At 43.8% G+C, this 21408-nt stretch overlaps 2 protein-coding genes across 2 annotated transcripts in view; both read right to left on the bottom strand.

Moving 5' to 3' along the window:
• Positions 1-1582, bottom strand: part of kcnh2b (potassium voltage-gated channel, subfamily H (eag-related), member 2b) — a 255409-nt gene extending 253827 nt beyond the window's left edge. Inside the window, exon 1 of the mRNA XM_012924041.4 lies at positions 774-1582. Within this exon, the coding sequence (XP_012779495.2) occupies positions 774-849 (76 nt within the window). The 5' untranslated portion in view covers positions 850-1582. The remainder of the gene's footprint in view (positions 1-773) is intronic.
• A 4204-nt stretch (positions 1583-5786) lies between these two features.
• LOC112429924 (SCO-spondin) overlaps positions 5787-21408 on the bottom strand; it is a 64936-nt gene continuing 49314 nt past the window's right edge. Inside the window, exons 76-79 of the mRNA XM_076888732.1 lie at positions 17636-17696; positions 16929-17059; positions 11340-11490; positions 5787-6344 (exon numbers count right to left, since the gene is read on the bottom strand). Of these exons, the coding sequence (XP_076744847.1) occupies positions 6322-6344; positions 11340-11490; positions 16929-17059; positions 17636-17696 (366 nt within the window). The 3' untranslated portion in view covers positions 5787-6321. The remainder of the gene's footprint in view (positions 6345-11339; positions 11491-16928; positions 17060-17635; positions 17697-21408) is intronic.

Here is a 21408-nt window from a genome sequence, read left to right on the forward strand (position 1 = left end):
AAATGAATGGCAATGACACACATCCACTCTTTCTTCCTCTGTACGCCACAGCCTCATCTTCATCTGCCCCGAGGTGCAGAGAACGTGCTGCTCACGGCTGCAGAGGCACGTCTGAAGTCTGGTCACACGCTCGTGGTTGGGAACAACATGCATGATTTGCATCAAAGATAAAAGTGGCACAGGGAGGTGGGGACGGGTGGAGACAGCTTTGAATTTCATGCCCACGGGCTCTTATGCAAAATCCATCGGTTCAGATATATTGTTTGTTTTTGAAGCTTGCTGGAGATCGATTAATGTGAAACAGCGATTTGGAAGGCAAACGAAACTCAGAATGGTTTATTGGCGTGCAGCGATTACTGAGTATAAACACTGAGGACGAACCTGATTCCATGAAAGCAAGTGTACTAAAGGATGCAGATACTAACCTTTAACAAGAGGCTCCAAGTAAACTCAGGAGCGCATCAATCTACACAAGCTGCTGCTGCCGTGAAACGTTTGGCATCCGTAAAGTTTCGCTCGATTTCTGATTGGTTTCATTTATCACAGAGTTCCGACCCTTGTGACGTGTCACGACCATTAAGCATGCAGGGGACACCATAATTGAGGCTAATTCTGGAAAACAACGTGTCACCTCAACGTCTACATCATTAGGATGCTATTTCTAACAGCTCCCGAGTCAGCAAATCAATCACTACCGCCGGGCCTCGATGAAAGCAAAGCAGGCTGTGGACGCTTGGATAAACAATCTGAAGGAGGAAAATCTAGATTCTTACTTTGACTGTCAAATTTCCTGATGATGGTATCCAGGAAGGTGTTCTGCGGAGCCACATGGCCCCTCCGGACTGGCATCTTCGCTGCAGTGGCCCCTGGACTGCGAAAGACTTTGCGGGACTTTGAATAATATCACAGCGAGAGCGCAGTTCTCCAATCTCCGCAGCCGGGCGCACGACGCTCACGGCGCTCCCGGCATGGACGCTACAGCGCCAGGCTCAATCCGGGGGCCAAAGTTTTCCCAAGTTTGGCCGCAGAGAAAGTGAAATCTCTTTCCACGAGAAAGTGAGGAAGAGGAGAGTTCTGGAAAAGGAGGCGCGCTGTAGGATCTGAGCCGTTTTTTGCCCTCCAGTTTCCAGCCTGAGAGGCGCAAGCGTGTCTGCTTGTGTCCCCCGAGGGGAGGGCCGCCTGTCAGGTGATGTTCCTCCTGCTCTCACACTCGCTGGAGCGCGGGGGACCACTCATCCTGCACTACAACCCGCTCCCGTGAAGCGAGCTTTCCGACGAACCTCTGTGGAGCCATGGCTCTGGCGCTGAGCTGCGCGTCTTTATTCTTCTCTTATTCCACCTCCTCCTCTTCGCCACCTGAAGCTCAGCGCGTTTCACTGGGGAGGAAATGAAGAACACCGGATTGGTTGCATGAAAACAGCAGAGCTCAAGAACAGCAGCCCGAAGCGTCCTAGATCAGTGTTTTTTTAGGAGGTGTTCACTGTATCTCTCTCCTCCATCTCGCTGTGCGCTCTGCCAGATGACTTCAGCTCCACTGGCTTCTAACTGCGTCTCTTTTTAACCCTTTGCGCATCAGGAGCGAGATAGCCAACCTTTGATGGGTGGAGGAGAAGGAGCGCGCTCTCGGCCATCCCTGCTCTCCTCACCCCAGAAAAAAACTGCTTATTACACCTCCAAGAGCTTTGCAGTTTGGGGGTTTTGGTCGCTGAAAACGTGGCCCAGATATCATTAAAGAGCACTGCAACTGATTTAAATGCCTCAAAACAAGATCATTTGTCACAAAGATGATCTTGTAATGAATGTGTGGTGCAGGTGATGGTGGATACGAGCTCTGAAAGGCTGCCGTTGTTAACAGGTGTTCGGCTTTGTGCTGCATTACCTGTCCTCAGCAGCTATGGGAGGGATTCAGTTTACATCCACGCCCTTCTGCCCGCTCCTGTGCTGCTTGTCTCTGTGTAACAAAAGACTCCATCCATACCTCACAAAGGAACATTCACCTGCGCGAAAGTGAAGCGTGTCTCTCTGCCTGAGCTGATCCTGAATCAGCGAGTTTGCCGTGGATAACGAAAGGCCGTTTAAAACGCGTTGCTGGTGCTTCTTTATTGTGCTTCAGGGAGGGTCGGATGGGGATTCACCACTCAGCCTGCTCAGCTACGTCACAAGGGTTCCCCCCTTCCGTCAACCTGGGGATGATGCCTTCATGGAGCGTCGGGTATTGCGGATCTAGCGGATGGATTGAAACCCAGTCCTGCTCTTCCGCTCTATTTTAGCATTACATGTAATATCTTTAAATATATGAATGTTCTCCAAACATTAAGAATGCGTAACGTGTCATTAATTTAGACTGTTAGCTAAAAAGGACTAAATTGTATGTCGGAAATGAAACCACATACTGTCATGGTACACAACAGTACAATCTAATTACACAAAATGATGATGATGATTATTGTTATTATTATGTTGTCACAAGTTAATTATTTAACTGACAAGCTCGTTTTCTTGTGATAAACGGTTGGTAGTATATATATTGTCATTGTGGGGGAAATGAAACAGAAATGCTGATTATGTCCCAAAGACGAGATCGGATGAAATTCTCGTCTTTTTGTATTAAAATGCAGCCGCGTGTGCGCTGCTGTCAAAGCCACTGGGAGCAAGAGTAGTTTGTGAGCTGCTGGGGACACTAACGAGGTGAAATTACGATGACCTTGTTTGAAGCATCGCTTCAATTTAGCTGTGAGGTATTAATTTTCCGACTGGCATTGAAGGCATCAGCAGACAAAGCGTTTTCCTGAATCCCTTGAAGTCCATTGGAACCGGACTGCAGCCGGTTCACCTGTGATGGCTCCGACTGAGGAAAACGTCCTTGTTTTCAGCAGCGCCAAGCAAAGGCCTGAAGCCCTCTGCTGCTCCGTGGAAGCATTTATCAAAAATGTCCTGCACAGCTCCATAAAGGCGTCCTCCCCCCTTTTTCCTCAGCATCATATTTTTAATGATTAGTCACACGTGATAAATTTCAGCCCTGCAGCTGGACGAAGACTATCGATCAAAACGTGAGTCTTTGGTAGGGTTGCCAACTCCCTGAAAAATAAATAAGGGACACCTCGTGGCCAGGGCCGGGCGACCCAGTTGTCTTCACCCTTCCCAGTGTGGTGAATTTTCTAGCTCTTTTTTTGTGTGTGAAATTATTTTTTTAACCATTTGACTTGAAGTTGATTTAAGTAGATGCATATTCTATTCTTTGTGATATGAACACATGTGAAACAAATGATCATTTAGCCATTTATTTTTAGCTCAAAATGACAACATTAACACAATAAAACAGGTCTCCTTCTTAAACAGAAGCCTGTCATGCTTAACTTTTGAGAATATAAGTAAATCTTTCTTTAAAAGAACTCTGCCCTGCTTAACTTAAAATAATAGAAAACAATAGAAAGAAAAATATTCTTGTAACAGTGCACATTTAGTGCATTTAGTACAATTGGCTTAATGCTAATCAGCTGCTCCTGTTTGTAAACCCGCTTGTTCCCATGATTACGCATCATAAGTCATCATCATTATTCATCTATGTATTACTTTTATGTATTAGTCATCAATTTGTTGTAATCATCTATCCTTGCAGTTGTTTATTACACAAAATAAATTATATTATCACACTTCTGGCCACATAGCGCTGATATTGACTGCACATGCCCATATTAACTTTTTCCAGCCAGGTGTTTTCCTTTTCCCATTCTTCCCTTTCTCTGAGGGGAACAAACATTGCTGCTCTAACGCTGGGCTCACACTGTGCGGTTTTTGGCCCATTTTGAGCCGATTTTTGAGCGATCGGACCGATTTTGGCCTTCATCGTGCGTCGTGTAGTATACGTGGGGTAACGAGAAGTGATTAACACCTCACGACCAGCTCCCGATCATCAATCGCTCGTGAGGGTGTCACCACAGGCGCTCACACTGCTCACGCGCAAACACGTAAACGTTGGTGTAAAAGATGGAGCAGCACGGCTGTGCAGCGTGTGATCTGGACACAAGCGACGGAGGCACAACTTGTAGAACTTTGGAAAGCTCATCCGAGCCTTTTCGATGTGGCCTCACAAAATTATCACGACCACGACAACCGTGAAAATAGTTGGATTTACACTGCTGCTCAATCACAGCTGCCTGATCATGTTTTTCATTAGCAATTTAGCAAAGTTGATGGTGGTGGTGTGTCTGTGTGAGTGAAAGACAGAGAGAGCGAGCGACAGATTTTCTGTTATAACCTTCATTTTATGGAGGCACAGTGTGAGCACTCAGGTCGCATCAGAGCATCGGGTCGTATAGTGTGAGACCTGCATCGTGACCTATGAACTTCTAACCCCTGCGAGTCAATCGTGCAGTTTGAGCAGGAGCTGAATAACGTGACTGAAAAAATCGCACAGTGTCTGCCCAGCTTTAGGTGTACTGTCATCCGAGACTTGCACCGCAGAGTCGGCGTTTGTTTCCCTGTTGGCCATGCTTCTTGTTGTGGTCATCTGTTGTCTTCCGGTATTTTCTCTGTAAGCGACCTTTCCTCGACCAATGAGATGAGCGGTAATCTGAATTGTCATACTCGAATTGTCATAAGTGTGCTGTCAGCTCATTGGTCACAAAGCAGGAGAGGGGCTGGGAATTATGTTTTCAAACAAAGCGTTAATTCCATTAAAAGTTATAGACTACTTTTGATTCTCACTGTATTACGGGACAAAGTGCGTCGCTTATTAGCTCAATACGGGACGTGTACTTGTGTTTCTAAATACGGGACGATTCCGTATTTTAAGGGACGGTTGGCAACCCTAGTCTTTGGCATGAATTAAAAATGCAGCGGTTACTGCTCTTATTACTTCCAGCAGTATTTACTGAAGCAGCTGAAAGCCAGAGGAGGCGTGCTGGTCAGCCTTCCCCTCAAAACTCCCTTATTTAGTCAAGAAAAGAGAGGACGAGGAGAGGAAGAAAGGAGGGGACCGAGGAGGCAAGAAGGGGATGATGAGAGAGGAAAATCAATATGTAACTAAAGTTCATTGATGAATTAATGTGTGCGCACCTTACATTATATTGGATAAACGACTGAAATAAATAAAGAGAACAAGCTCCGGGCGTCACTTTGACACATCCATTAAAAGCTACATCTCCTTACAGCCGTGGCTAAACAGCTCCGCAGTAAATGAAACTGTCAGCAGAAACCGTGTTTTTCACACTGCCAGTTGTGTTAGACGTAGAAGCTGCAGAAGGTTTTATGAAGTAACCAAGAGAAACGCAGAGAGATGGATGATGGGTTTTAAATCATGTATAATCTTACTGTCTTTGCATTCCCCATAAAAGACCCGGTGACACAGGAGACGAGCTCATCTGTGGGGAAATGAGCACATTATTTTAAAAAGGACTTGAACGCTAAATCTAACGAAAGCTTGCGTTACAGCCAGGAGGCTGTCAGGACAGCAACCTCTTTGATGCAAACCGAAGGAAAAGGGAAACGAACAGCAGCATGTTTGTGGCGTACACAGCTCGTTTGCTGCAGATATTTATCTGGAAGCTTCTGCGATTGTACTTACATCCTTTAGATGTTAAGTTTACTGAAGTGTGCAAGTAAAGCTGCTTAATTCTCTGGATTAGAACATTGTGATTACTCTCAGTGTATTAAACTACTACTACTATTATTATTATTATTAATAAAAAGCACATCAGCATAATTTGAATGTATGAAGGAAATCTGTCGGTGATCTCAGCCCTGAAATTGATCATAAATCAATCTTATAATCTTTTATCTTATAAACTTTTAATGGCACTTTTATTAACGTGGTGCTTTCCACGTCCCACAAAGCAACGAAGCATGTGCTGCTGCAACACTGCTTAAAACAGAAAAGGATTCCTCAAAGACAGACAGCTGACCTGCTGTCCATTTATTGACCAGCCCGTCAGCACTGCACTGTAAACATGGGAATATAACCCAGACTAGTAGCTGTTCAGTTCAGTAGCTGCTACGTATACATACACAAACATACACAAGAAACATGTTTTAATGCAGTAGAACTTGTATCATAGGATCTTTAATCTATAAATACACAGTAGAATGTACAGGCTGCAGAATATGTAAGAAATATACAATCAGCAGTAAGATCCAGTCATTTGGTGACTGAGCACTACAGAGCACTGTGTTTATCAGCAGGGACTTTTTCCACTCATCCATCCGTCCACCCAGAATCCTCCATCTATCACCCAGCTGGCTTTTAGCGAGGTGCTCCTTGGTGCTTTGGACTTCACACTGTTCTCTCTGCGGTGCGTTCGCAGACGCGTCCAACAGACTCGCTCAGCGTCGGGACAGATCGCCTCCTGCGGAGAAAGGAAACAGTGAGCCGGTGTCGCATCTTCACCGCTACTCCGTCAAAGAACTGAACACGTTCAGCAAACAGAAAACTGCTTCCTGTACAGGATGACAGATTGAGACCCAGTGTGTGCAAAGACTTCTGGCTCAATTCTGAAATGAGCCTGATGAAACTGAACTCTATTAAAACAGGTGCAATGTAGATGCAGATGTGTAGAAATGATGTTATATGGATTCATAGGCGCGCGTCTGTGCGTGTGTGTTATCAAAGATTGATCGCACCAACGGCCAAAGCCATCAGATGTAATGTCCACGGAGGAGCAGCACTGGGGGTGGGGTTCTACGTCGTATGTGGCTCCATCCAATTAACTGAGGCGATCAGCCATGCTGATGAATGGATTACAGCATAATTGCTTCAGAGGTGGGACCCTTCATTAAATCATTTATGACGGGCAAAGGTGAGCATATGTTTGTGTGTGTAAATCTGCAGGAATGCTCGTGTCAGTGACCACACGCTTGTGGTTCAGCCTGGTGGTAATAAAAACAACTGTGACATGAAGGCTGAGTCTTTGAATTGGATATGTTCTTCCCATTTCCAGCCCTGTACTTTCATTCTTGGACTTTTGCTTTCTGATTGGCTGCTTGCTGCAAACAGAAGGTTAGAGCAGCACTTTCACTTTGGCTCTGTTTCTGTTTCATTCCACAGCAGTGCATGCTCCTCACTGAACAAGAGTGAGGTGGTTTCTTAAAATGTACAATGTGCACACACACAGTGAGAGAGAAATAACAGCAGACCCGTCTAATAAGTGTTTTCATGTAAATAATAGTTTGTTTTGTGTTTTTTCCACAGACAAACACATTTTTCTACGCCACAGATTTAACACACAAGTATAAATGCTCTCTCAGATGAACTACCAAACACAACACATTGCACCGTTTCATTATTTATTTACCAAAAGCTGAGCCAAAAAACAAAGTCCACCCTCTCTAAAGCCTTCAAGAGGGTTAGAAGCAGCCAAGAGATCGAATGCACAGTCAGGTGAAAACATCAACAACTGTTGCTGCCCATCAATCTGGGAAGGGTTCAAGCCCATTTCCAAACAGTTTGAAGTCTTATTCTACAGTGTGAAAGACTATCCAGAAGTGGACGTCCCAGCAAATTCACTCCAAGGTCTCAGCGTGCAATGCTCAGAGGAACTGCAGCAAACACAAGAGTTCATCCCGGCAAGAGTTAGCATGCTCAGCTTTAAAATTCACCACATTATAAAAAAAGGCTGAACAAGTACGACTTTTTTTGGAAGGAAAAAATAAGATGAAGGAATACAACAACGTCCTTTGGACAGACAACACCAAAGCAGAGATGTTTGACCATAAACCAGCATATCAGCACAAACAGCCCTAATCAGCTGCCAAGTGTAGCGATGATTTGGAGTTACAGCCATAGGTCCTGGGTTTCTAGCAGCCTAGCAGCAACACCTCTGTATACCAAAGTATTCTAGAGAACATGAAGCCATCAGCCTGACACCTGAAGTGTGACTGAAACTGGGTCCTACAACAAGACAAAGGTCCCAAGCACAGCTGCAAGTGTTCAACAGAACGGCTAAAAAAGAACAGGATCGAGGCGCTGCAACGGCCCAGTCACAGTCCAGACCTCAGCCTAATTGAAATGCTGTAGCGGGACCACAGGAGAAGTTTCTATAAATAAATGCATGCCTGCAAAGCTCAGTGAGCTGAAGCATGTAAGGAACAGTGGGCCAATGATGTGAGAGGCTGATAAACAAACAGCAAATGATTACAACAAAGTATTATTGCTGAAGGTGTTCTACAAGCTACTGAATCACGAGATCACCTCCCCTGCCCCGTAAGCTGGAGAGGAAAACATGGACGACTGACAGCTGTTCTGCTTTCAGAGCGATCGTCCCGATGCAGCCTTCTGCCTTGTTTTAATATTAGATACCAAGTCTGATGCTGAGAGGAGGCTAAAGGACAAATGGACACAGACGGTCGTCACAGAGAAACTGCAGCCCGGCTGATAACCTGAAGCCACAGACGGACGTCACTGTTGTTGAAGACACTGATCATTAAGACACCAAGAATCAAACTACAGGATTATTAAAGTTTCCACTGTGGGTGTGCCAAGTAACAAAATCTGTTATGTCATTCATGGAGGTAACACCTGCTCTCCACGTTAACAGGTTTCCACACCACTGATGATAGCAAAAGTGACATCACTGATAGAGGGTGTGTCCCAAACTCGCCATGAGCCTAAAGCTCCACCTAACGACGAGTCTGATCCAGAAACGCAGGGGAGCTGCTTCAACTGTGACATCTTCACAGGCACCCAGTCTTTACTTTTCAAAGCTGCCTTGAGTTTGATTACAGAACAAGAACTCCTCAAGGACAAACGTGAAACTCTTAGTTGCATTCAAAGTAAATTATTTGCACGGAGCAGTAACTGCTGCTAGTTTCTGACATGCAGTAAGTTTGGTTGTAGACTTCAGACTGTTTAGATTCATCCAAGTCTGTTCGAATGAGTCCAATAAATATTTACAGACAGAAATCATCTCTGTGGCAGCGGGTGTGCTTTTAGCTCAGCTGTAGGGGGAGAGGTGGAGCTGAGCTCAGATAGCAGTGCCAGGTGGAGTTGATTGGCACAGCAGCCACTCTCCCGCCACAGAGGAGACCCCGCCCCCCCGCCCCGCCCAGCACGCTACTCAATCATTCAAATTTAGTTCTTATTCGACTCTGATCAACAAATTTGTCGTGAATTGTGTCACTAAGATGAGTGATACGTTTAAGGCGTTCCTCAACCCTTATGCCATAGCAAAGGCCATATCGCCATGACAACCATGCTGGTCATTTATATGCTCAATTCTCTGGCAGTCATGAGATCCTAGTTCATAGCTTTCATTTCAAGTTTCTTTGCAGGATGAAGTCAGAGCGGAGAGGACGATGTTTTCTCGTAGTGACCCAGCTCAGCCTGATATTCTACCTGTTTCTTTCTCAGGCCTGGTTAAATTAGTCGACCTGATGAAACAACATTTTATTACCTGCATCTTTTTAAAAATAGCTTTTCCTTTTTGGCACATTTTTAAGGACATATGACATCACAGCTATGCAGATGACATTCAGTTATAGATCTCCTCTAAGCCCTGCGTTGTTTTAAGCTGCAGGTCTTTTAAAACCTGGAAGGCTGAACACCTTGTTTAACTTCATGAGGAGGAAAGAGACGTCCTCCTTTGTACCCCTGATAGATTTCTGTGAACTCCTGGTCCCCATATTTCTGAACCTTGGGGCAGCTTTTGACTCACTTTGGATGATCAGGTTAAATCTCTGTTTCGATCTTGCTCTTTTATTCACTTAAGACACCAGGCCAACCTGAGCTCTGTTGTGTCCTGCTGTGAATTAGAAGCTTATTTCATCTCTTCTCAAAATAACCTCCTTCAAACAAAGTGTTCAAAATGCAACTGCAAAGTACTCGTGTCTCACTCACTTTAAGATTCTGGTTGTGACTGTTGGAGCAGCAGCAAACGTGTCCATGCAAACACCCCTGCAGGTTCCTGAGGTCTAACGATCAGGTTGTGTGCTTCACACAAGGCTGAGAACTAAAGGAGACAGAGCTACTGGCCCTCCAGCTGTGTCTTCATTAGTTGTTCTTTGTAAGTTGATATCTTGAACTGTATAAATAGAAATGTACTTATATGAAAAACTTGCTTTAACCTTTTAGGAGCTGCAGCCGTCTTCATACATGCTCCCATATTTTCAAAGGCTCAAAAGTAATTGCACAATTAACTGCCAAGCAGTTCCAAGTGAGGCCTGATCTCTCCTCACTCTGTGACAAATTAGGCAGAGAGACCTGTTAGTGACTCTCGTGGCTGTATATAAGCAATAGGTCTAACCTAAACCTATTTCCTCATTACATCATGGCAAATTAAGTAGATGAAAGGTCAGCAGCTGCTTCCAGGATTGAGTTTGCATTTGGTGGCTGTGCTTGGGAGCTCACCATTACACTGAAAGCAACAACCCAGGTCTAATCAGAGAGATCGGAACATTTGGTACATTTTTATAAAGCAGGAATGCAGCAGTCAGCTCTGCAACACCCAAATTCCTGGAAGATCACAAAAGACAACTGAATTCTTCCCTTCATAATATCTATCCAAGAAGATGCATCATTGCTACAGTGTTCTGTCAAGACGCAACATCATGAATGAAGTACAGACGCAAAACGCTGATAACGCCCGAGGACAGAAAGACCGGATAAGACTTTCCTAGAAAACATCGAAGAAAGCCTGCCAAGTTCTGGAAGTTTCTTTTAGGAATATGAACTTGTAGCAGAGAAGAGTCTGTCAAACACAGTGGAGTGTTATCACAGCCAGTGGAAGTGGGTCAAGGGTGTTTATTCATGACTAGGTGTTGGTAGAAGTAGCAGGAGGAATTCTGAAGTATTGACAGCTTTACTTTCTGCTCACAGCGAATCAAAGGCTGTGAAACTGGTAGGACAGAGCCTGGCAGTAAAGACACAGCAAAGCAACGGCTCCTGAAGGTAAAGACATTTTCTCGGATGGCCACAACAGCCTTTAGTGGGCAGAAAGAGCCACAAAGACACAGCAACTAACAGTGGATCCAGTGAAGAAGAAAGTCCATCGGCTTTACGGTTCAAGCACTACATGCCTGTAAAAGAGTTTCATTTAAGAATGAACAACAAGGGAAATTTAATAAATCTTAAATGTAAGGAATATTTTTCAAAAATCTCTTGAAATAAAGCTGAAAGTCTGTCATTTATTAAATCTTGATTGCTTCCACTGGTTGGTGGTGTTTACAGGAGACATCTGAAAATGACTGCATGACTGTCCTGATGTGTATAAGCCTGGATGATTGGATGAAACTCTGACTTGTGGAGGCCGGTGTGCACTCGTGCCTGTATGAAAAGTTTTGCATATATTTAAATCTCACACTGATATGAGAAATGGACATGCAAATCCATCAGCCCCATTACGCCTCACCTTGGCAGCTAGTGCACTCGCAGCTGTGTATGACTGGCAGGACAACCGGCTCGCTCTCTCCACTCTCACACTGCAGGCTGAGGAAGCGCACCGGGGTGTTCGGGTCCAGGCGGTAGCTGCAGCACTCACACACCGACTGGAGATACGGCTCCTACGTGGAGAGAGTAAAAAGAAGAGAGAGGGTAACTAAATGTTGGGGGCAGAAAGAGAAATAAGAGCCAAGAGGGTGACTTGGATACGATGAGGGCAAACTGAAATCAGAGCAGGGGACGATTTTATGAGGAGATCAGGGAAATAATAGGAAGTAGAAAGTGAAACAATCAGAAAAGAAAGTTTAAATGAGGGGAAAGAGTGGGACAGATAAGGAAGGGCAGATGCCTCCCTCTATTCTATGTGATGGAAGATTACAGTGTAAGAACTACAGCATATTAAGGACAAAAAATGAACTAAAGCCTTTAAATGTTTCTGCATAAATAAGAGTAGCAAAGAAAAGCAAACCCAGTTAAACGTATGACCCGTGTGCTGAGGTGAGTCTCTTTCTGCTTCACTTCCTGTGAGCCCACAGACAGACGCACTAACATTTGACTTTGCTGCTGTCATTCAGTCCTCATCGCTCCATCAATAAAGGTGAGCTGTTGTGACGGCGATGAAAAGCCCAAATCTTGGCCCTACCATGACCGTGTGTGACTGATGGGATGTGGTTCCAGTGCTGTAATGCATGTTTCTTTTCTCCACACATCACTCTTAGCATCTAAACCAAAGGTTTTCTTTAAGACATTTCCACAGAGCATTATTCACAGAGACCTCTGCCTCATCTGTGTGCTCTGCAAACAGCAGATGGGCAGCACAGCTTTTCTGCTTGTATCTCTGCCACGTGCATTCGCGAACATGAACATTTGACACTGTGAGGCAGGTCTAAGCTTAGCTTCTTATTTTGTAAACTCCTGCATCCCTGTTTGCTGCTGGGCTGATCTGTGGTGCTCGACCATGTTGAGGAGGCTAACAGCATTCTTTAATTTCCTTGCTTTGCAGACAGTCTGTCTGACTGTGAACGGGTTGAGTTCAAAGTCTTTACAGATGGTTTTGTACCCTCTCCCAGTCTCCTCAGCATCTACATCTATCGTCCTTCACATGCTGTGAAGAACAGACTTTGACAGATCCCTGATCTTTACGTAAAACAGGGTGTCCATGGACTCCTGACTGAGGGCTTTAAAAAGAGCATTAATACTGATTACAAGTCAGATTTTTAGTTCTCCAACAGTTCCAAAGGAAGATCTCATTCAGCTGCTACATGCGCCACAATGTTTCTTCGTTGGATCCGTGCTTACTCTCCCTGTCATTTAATACACTGTGTTCATTATCGCCTAATCAGAATGAAGAAAGAGCTGAGCGATGCTAAGATGTCTGTGATACACAGAAACTGTTATCTCGTGGTTGATCTCTGCATAACAAGCCAGTGTAGTTATAACATGGCTTAATACTGTAAGCAACGTGAAATGTATAATAATAATAACAAGAGCAAGAAAGATATGTTTTACTTCTTTACGTCTTTTTAAGGTGGCTTACATGACAAACTCAACTGATAACAAATAACAGAGTCAACAAAGATACATGCAAAAATCCTGAAATTTGAGAATAATCGAGCCTCGTTTGTAACTCAGAGAAAGAAGGTTGCCTTTGGAAGCTGTGTTCATGCATCCAATTAATGCAGACAAAGCCTGAAGGAGACTGTGGAAAAGTACAGAGGACGGTAGCAACGCATGATACATAAAAGGGGAAGGAGGTAAGAAAAGTTCCTCTGAAAAATAGTTATTAGTACTTCTCACACACTTTGAAAAGTCTACAGTGTGTGTGTGTGTGTGTGTGTGTGTGTGTGTGTGTGTGTGTGTGTGTGTGTGTGTGTGTGTGTGTGTGTGTGTGTCCGATAAGTCAGCCGGTGATGGGAAACTTGATCACTGTAATGAATTCCTGCTTCTTCCAGTCGTGCTAATCAATGACACGGGGACTTCACAGGGTTGCCTAGTCATCGGTTACCATCCCCGGTTGCCACAGTAACGGGAGGTAATGACACATTTGGCCGAGCTGATGTTTATTTTTACTGATCTCCCAGCATGACTGACTCTATTTTTACAGTGGAGACGCATAGATGCCAAGGAAGAACAAAGTCACCATGGTGATGAGGTGATAAGCCTGCTGTCTTACAAGGATGAAAAAGACAGAAAACCAAGAATGAAAATCAAAGAAGAAGAAAAGATAGAATCCCTCTACCCCTGCACGAGATTCAACACATCCATCTACTGTATTTACACCCTGATACTTCACATATTATATCTTGTATTTCTGTTTGCCTGCCTTCAAGTCATCAACTGTATGTTTATCTTTAAGCACAGATGTCAAATGCTCAGCTCAGGATGCCATAATTAAAGACAATTCTCTCGCATCAGTAGAAAAAACAAAATAGAAAATGAGATGATCTCATTTGCTAAAGATGATACCCTGAATCATGATTTTATTAATAGTTTTTGGGATTTAAAGGGACTTAAAGGGCAGATGCATAAACTGTACATAAAAGATGGCAATAACTGGTTGCTCTTAAAAGTAAAGCCATTAACCTTAAACCCTCATGCTTTGTAATGGCCTCCAGGGGGTGATTCCCCTGGTTGATGAAAACATGGGAAGTAATGAAGTACAAATACTTTGTTACTGTATCCCAAAAGGCTGATTCTCTCAGCTGACTGCAGGTTTCCCCAACCTTATAAACAGTCTTCGATCAGTAGTTGTTGATCAATAGTCAATGCAATTTGCATATTAATACAATTATAAATGAATTGGGTTGCACAATGCACAAAGAGCAGCAGGTCAGCTGATCACAGCCTGTACACTAAGAAAATCTTCCCCCACCTTCTGAATCCACTTTAACCCCTGACTGTGCACATTTTCCTGTTTAGAGGAAAAGTCGCCCTCTGCAATGTAGCAACAGAAAACAGATTTATGTTTTTTATTTTGCACAAAAATAGAAATGTCCTCCAAAGAGCTACTCTTACTTTCTTACTTTGAGTACATTTCAGAGTCTCTACATTTCAGAGTCTCTACTATCTGTGGATGCTAGCTGACCCCATGCAAACTAGTTATCCTGCACAGGAAGGGTGAATAAGAACACTCTTTACAAATATTGTCAGTCAGGAAAGTAAAGTTCAGAGGCTGTTTCAGGTGTTTCAGGTGTTTCACCTGTTTCATGTGTTTCGGCTGTTTCAGGTGTTTCATGTGTTTCAGCTGTTTCAGCTGTTTCAGCTTTTTCAGCTTTTTCAGCTTTTTCAGGTATTTCAGGTGTTTCATGTGTTTCAGGTGTTTCAGCTGTTTCATGTGTTTCAGGTCTTTCAGCTGTTTCAGCTGTTTCATGTGTTTCAGGTGTTTCAGCTGTTTCATGTGTTTCAGCTGTTTCAGGTGTTTCAGGTCTTTCAGCTGTTTCAGGTCTTTCAGCTGTTTCAGCTGTTTCAGCTTTTTCAGCTGTTTCAGCTTTTTCAGGTGTTTCAGGTCTTTCAGGTGTTTCAGGTGTTTCAGCTGTTTCATGTGTTTCAGGTGTTTCAGCTGTTTCATGTGTTTCAGCTGTTTCAGGTGTTTCAGGTCTTTCAGGTCTTTCAGGTCTTTCAGCTGTTTCAGGTCTTTCAGCTGTTTCATGTGTTTCAGGTGTTTCAGCTGTTTCATGTGTTTCAGGTGTTTCAGCTGTTTCATGTGTTTCAGCTGTTTCAGCTGTTTCAGGTTTTTCGGCTGTTTCAGCTGTTTCAGCTGTTTCATGTGTTTCAGGTGTTTCAGCTGTTTCATGTGTTTCAGCTGTTTCAGGTGTTTCAGGTCTTTCAGCTGTTTCAGGTCTTTCAGCTGTTTCAGCTGTTTCAGCTTTTTCAGCTGTTTCAGCTTTTTCAGGTGTTTCAGGTCTTTCAGGTGTTTCAGGTGTTTCAGCTGTTTCATGTGTTTCAGGTGTTTCAGCTGTTTCATGTGTTTCAGCTGTTTCAGGTGTTTCAGGTCTTTCAGGTCTTTCAGGTCTTTCAGCTGTTTCAGGTGTTTCAGCTGTTTCAGGTGTTTCGGCTGTTTCAGGAGTTTCATGTGTTTCAGCTGTTTCATGTGTTTCAGCTGTTTCATGTGTTTCAGGAGTTTCATGTGTTTCAGGTTTTTCGGCTGTTTCAGCTGTTTCAGGTGTTTCAGCTGTTTCAGGAGTTTCAGGAGTTTCAGCTGTTTCATGTGTTTCAGGTGTTTCAGCTGTTTCAGCTTTTTCAGGTGTTTCAGCTGTTTCGGCTGTTTCAGCTGTTTCAGGTGTTTCAGCTGTTTCAGGAGTTTCAGGAGTTTCAGCTGTTTCATGTGTTTCAGGTGTTTCAGCTGTTTCAGCTTTTTCAGGTTTTTCGGCTGTTTCAGCTGTTTCAGGTCTTTCAGCTGTTTCATGTGTTTCAGGTGTTTCAGCTGTTTCATGTGTTTCAGGTGTTTCAGCTGTTTCATGTGTTTCAGCTGTTTCAGCTGTTTCAGGTTTTTCGGCTGTTTCAGCTGTTTCAGCTGTTTCAGCTGTTTCAGGAGTTTCAGGTGTTTCAGCTGTTTCAGGTGTTTCGGCTGTTTCAGGAGTTTCATGTGTTTCAGCTGTTTCATGTGTTTCAGCTGTTTCATGTGTTTCAGCTGTTTCATGTGTTTCAGGAGTTTCATGTGTTTCAGGTTTTTCGGCTGTTTCAGCTGTTTCAGGTGTTTCAGCTGTTTCAGGAGTTTCAGGAGTTTCAGCTGTTTCATGTGTTTCAGGTGTTTCAGCTGTTTCAGCTGTTTCGGCTGTTTCAGCTGTTTCAGGTGTTTCAGCTGTTTCAGGAGTTTCAGGAGTTTCAGCTGTTTCATGTGTTTCAGGTGTTTCAGCTGTTTCAGCTTTTTCAGGTGTTTCAGCTGTTTCGGCTGTTTCAGCTGTTTCATGTGTTTCAGGTGTTTCACCTGTTTCACCTGTTTCAGCTGTTTCAGCTGTTTCAGCTGTTTCAGCTTTTTCAGCTGTTTCGGCTGTTTCAGTTGTTTGAGGTGTTTCAGCTGTTTCAGCTGTTTCAGCTGTTTCAGGAGTCAGTGAAACAAAACCTGCTGAAATCAAATCGGGTGGCAATTGGGCTGAATGTGGTAGAAACTGCATGTCTGAGGCTTTGGAGTCTAGCAGTGTCAGAAAAACAGTGAGATTTGTGTGTGAGGATATAAAGAAGTCACAAGACGGCGAAGATATTGTACCAAGAAGGGAAAAAAGAGTTTGGAAGTCTGCAGGAGAGTGAGAGAGACACCAGGACTAAACACTAAAGACGCCGTGAAGTTTGGGTGTCACCTCTGCCCGGCTGAAAACTCCATTCACTTAGAATGGTTTAAAATGGCATCTTTGATGACTTGATGATAATGACTCAACACGAATGAGTGCACATGCCATGTTTTACAATTTGCAAAATAAATCACCGAAAAGCCTTTTTACAAAAGACCTTTTGAGTGTTAGTCCCTTTTGTCTTAGTATGCTACCAGTTACTACTTCTCAAAATTGTCTGCAGGTGTTCAGAGAGTAACATCCCGTGTGTGCGTGCATGTGTGTGGCTGTACCTCCAGGATGACATCAGTCCTGGACAGGCAGCGTCCCCTGCAGAAGCTGACCTCCACATTGTCAAGTCGACAGTCTCCCTTGGTGATGTTGCGGACCTGCACATAGCGATGACACTCTTGCACAGGCTCACCTTGTGCAAACGCAGAGAGGAAAAGAGATACACTTAGGACAGAGCAAAGGAGGGGAGAATATAATAAACCAGAAGCAATACTTTATAGACGATATTGTCTTTGCATTTGCATGAAATAACGGCAAAAAATGACAAAAAGGAGGAGACAGAGCAGAAAGCTCATTGCAGAAGGCAGGGTGACATTGCCGTGAAATTTCCTCCACTGGGACAGAGATTAAAGCCCCAGTGTAGGTTAAGTAATGTAATCTCCCACTAATTGGGGGCTGAGGCACTTCCCTTGTAGCCTCCTCTAAACTGAACTGAAGAACATTCAAATCCATTTAAGTGGTCTGGAAGCCATGATACTGGAACGAATGACTTGCTCAGGAATAGATTGTTTTGCAAAAAGCAGCGTTTTAATCGCTCCTTTTGTTTCGCATTATCATACGTGGGAAAGCCTTACTCTGTGGATCCGCTGATAGTTTTAAATGACTAATATTATGGAATCTGATGGTCAGAAGTTTGGGAGTAAGGTCCAAGAATGTTGACTGATGGTATTTGGGACGCGTTTTTGTGCCATGTGTATGCAGTACCAACCTGGAAACTGCTTTCTACACACGGGGCAGCAGCTGCCTGGTTCTTCCACCTTCACCTCCCCCTGAGAGAATCATGCAAACAGAATCATGCAACATTTATGGACGGCTTATATTTGTCATGTCTAAGAGTGTTTCATTGGCAAGTTAGAGCAGGCATTTCATCAAAAGTGCGAGTACACATATGCATGTGCATATCCAGAAAAACATTAGCACAAGCTAACTGAGCATCAACCCCATATGAAAGTGAAGGGTGACTCTTAATTTACATCTTCTGGTATCTTCACATTCATAATGCTTTCATAATAGCTGTCTAATAACCGTTTAAGGTTAAGGGCAGGCCCAGCTTAATTGAATTATGTGAGAAACAACTAATTCAAAGTCTGAGTCTGAGATAATGTAACTCCTGCAAACATGAGAGTAGCTTCACCCAGAGCACATGTAACAGTCCTGAAAGGGTCTGGTGAAGGTTCTCGACCTTCACCCGACCTACCTACCGGTTTGGTGGTGCGTCAGTGATGGTCTGGTGCCGATCTGGGAGGAGACCCCCCAGGACACCATCCCGGAGAATGCATGCAAATATGTGTGGGCCAAACAATCACCCAGTGTGATGCCCTGTTGTTCCTAATAAGTTGTCCACTCCATACCAGTATAGAAACCCAGCATGATTTTTCCCCCCATTGAGATCTGATGTGTTTTCAAAACGTTCATTAATGTTTTTGAGCACGAGCACCAATAACTCATCATTACTATAACTGGGCCCTCAAACCAACATCAGGCTTCAAAACACAGAAACCAGTGGCATGAGTTTGAATGTGTCCGTTCTTTGTATGCAGTCTGTGGTTCTCACACAGCACAAAGTGAAATTCAAACGACAAACAAGTACCAAGAGTTTCATGGCCACTTGAGGCTGGTTCCAAAAGTGAGTTTGTCTTTGTAGACTCGTGTTTAAATGTCTAACGTCACAAAAATAAACATATATACCACATGGAACATTTTACAGTTTATCTAGAGATAGTTCTGCCCTACATAAAAACTGTGAAGAGATGAAACTCAAGGTGTAATTACATGAACCCACTGGGAGGGTCTTTTTACCAAACGAGTGATGCAGAGAGACGGATGAGGAGGCAGAAAATGACATAGAGCCAGGCAGGCAGAATGGAAAAGGGACAGGAATAAGAAAATGACACATGAAGACCAAAAATAGCACATGAAAGAAACTGTGACGTAAGGACACACAGGACACAGAGGGAATAAAGAGAAACCCAGAACAGAGAAAAGCAAGGTGTCCTGTGATGTCCCTGCCTGAGAATAGCTGCTGTTAGCATGCAGAGTCACACACAGATCCATCTATAGCATCACACACACACACACACACACCTCTTGACTGTTCACCTCAAGGAGTGTTCCTTCCACTCGGCACTGCTGCCAGCCTTCCCTCAGGGCTCCCCCAGGGATGAAGGAGCCTACTCACTTAAAAGGGTGAGAGGTCATGAAGACGACTATTGTAAGTTGTGTGTGTGCGTGTGTGTGTCACAGGGGATGGAAACAGGTAGGAATGGGTATTCCTGTTTATTTCAGGGAAAATGATCCGAGCATCAAAGCGTGTTGTTTACAGGCTGTTGGGGGAATCGTAGCGCCTTTAATTGGTGTAAACGATCAGCGTTTGAGAGGAAGGCATCCTAACAGCTTTGACATTATAACAAAGCCCTCAATACATTGCCTTAAAAAGATAGATGCGCTCCCAGCAGAGCCACGTGCAGATTTCAATTTTAAACAGTGACATGTTTAACTGTAAGCTCGTAAACAGCAAAGCACACCGACAGTCACCCACTGTCAGCCTGCCAGCAGAGGGAACGCAGGGCATTAAACGACCTTTCCATATTGTTTTGGATAAGGAGCGCTTTCACTGAGCCATCACGTGGTCAGCAGTTACACAACCGAGCCCCTCCAGAGACAGAGTGCACTACACTAAAGAACTGCTGCACCACAGGTGGAGCACTGGGAGGACCGTGGACTTTGTGGAGCTTGCTGTGCAATCAGCCTCTCTCTTCAGGTTGTGGTTGTCAGCTGAATTTATTTTTACACTGGCCTTTACACTGCGCTGCTGTGCTAAAGATATAATTCAGCGCAGTGTGTCAAGGATGAGACAGCTAACTTTCCTACTGCAGCTCATCTGAACTTCTCCACAGTGGTGAGACAATTTAAAGTGTCTGTTCAGCCCAAATTACACACAGAATATCTTCTCTTATGATAATTTCTTTTACGATCATTATCTTCATGTTTGCAGGTGGTCAGTGAAAAACACACTGGCCTGGACTGGGATGGAGATCTGTCCAGTAGCTCCGCTCTTATTTCAATACTGTTTGATAATATGCTACTACACTGTACATTAACCTTTATTATTAAGTATTTTTGATTTTGAGTTGGCTTTGGACTCTCTGCTCATTTTTTCACATTTATGAAATATTCATAAATGAGTTCTGTATTCTCGGGTGAGGAGTTCAGCCATCCGGGAGGGGCTCAGAGTAGAGCCGCTGCTCCTCCACATTGAAAGGAGCCAGCTGAGGTGAGTTGGGCATCTGACAAGGATGCCTCCTGGGTGCCTCGTGGGTGAGGTTTTCCAGGCATGTCCTACCGGGAGGAGGCTCCGGGACAGACCCAGGACACGCTGGAGAGATTATATCTCTCGGCTGGCCTGGGAACGCCTTGGTGTTCCCCAACAAGCGGGAAGAGGTGGCTGGGGAGGGGGAGGTGTGGACTTCTCTGCTTAGGCTGCTGCCCCCACGACCCGGCCCCAGATAAGCGGAAGAAGATGGATGGATGGATGCAGGCCCGGCCCTAACCAATCTGGCGCCCTAGGCAAGATTTTAGGTGGTGCCCCCCTACATCGGCAGTGTAGTGTATGTACTCACAAGAAACCGAATAGCTTTGTCTTTGACCTTTTTTTTACTTAAAGAAAGCAAATTCACAATCAGAATAATTAACAAGATAAAAAAATATATGAATAAATAAATGAATACAAAAAATAAAAAATGAATATATGAAATACAATAACACCGCTTGATGCTGCTGCAAAACTGGTGGGTTGTGCTGCTGAGGTGGAGGCAACAGGAAGACCGCTTGATGCTGCTGCATCATGGCTGGGTTGTGCTGCTGATGCTGCATCACTGGTGGGTTGTGCTGCTGAAGTGGAGGCAGCAGCGGTAGATGTGGTAGATGGCCCAGGGGTGGGATTTAGAAACTTCAACAGTGCATCTGAAGAGAGGAGTATGTGACACCACTGAGTATTAAAGTCTAATAATAAAAACATATGATTCCAGGAATAAAATGAAATGATATAATATAAATGAAAAACCAAAGAGATATATGTATGATGTTAACTGATATGCAAATTAGATTAGATTCAATTTATTGTCATCATTACAGTGAAATGCTGAATAGCAGAATGCAAAGTAACAGTATAATATCATATGAGAATGTTATGTTATGATTATCTTTGACCGAATCACAGCAGTGCTCATATTAAAAAACAGCATTCCCTCTCATGTGATATTGCTTAATTAACATTAATGATGTGCACTTTAACAACTAGGCTTACAACTATAATATATACAGGGGTGGAAAAGTGACTATTACCTGCAGGGTAAACGTTAGCTAACCAGAAGGCAATAACAATGTAAACAAAAAACACCTGCTTAAAAGATGAATACAAATGAGGAATGGTGGGAAAGGTGGGAGTACTGTAATTACCTAACGTTACATTATTATTTTCCA

The sequence above is a fragment of the Maylandia zebra genome, linkage group LG9 (assembly GCF_041146795.1).
Source record: "Maylandia zebra isolate NMK-2024a linkage group LG9, Mzebra_GT3a, whole genome shotgun sequence".
Lineage (NCBI taxonomy): Eukaryota > Metazoa > Chordata > Actinopteri > Cichliformes > Cichlidae > Maylandia > Maylandia zebra.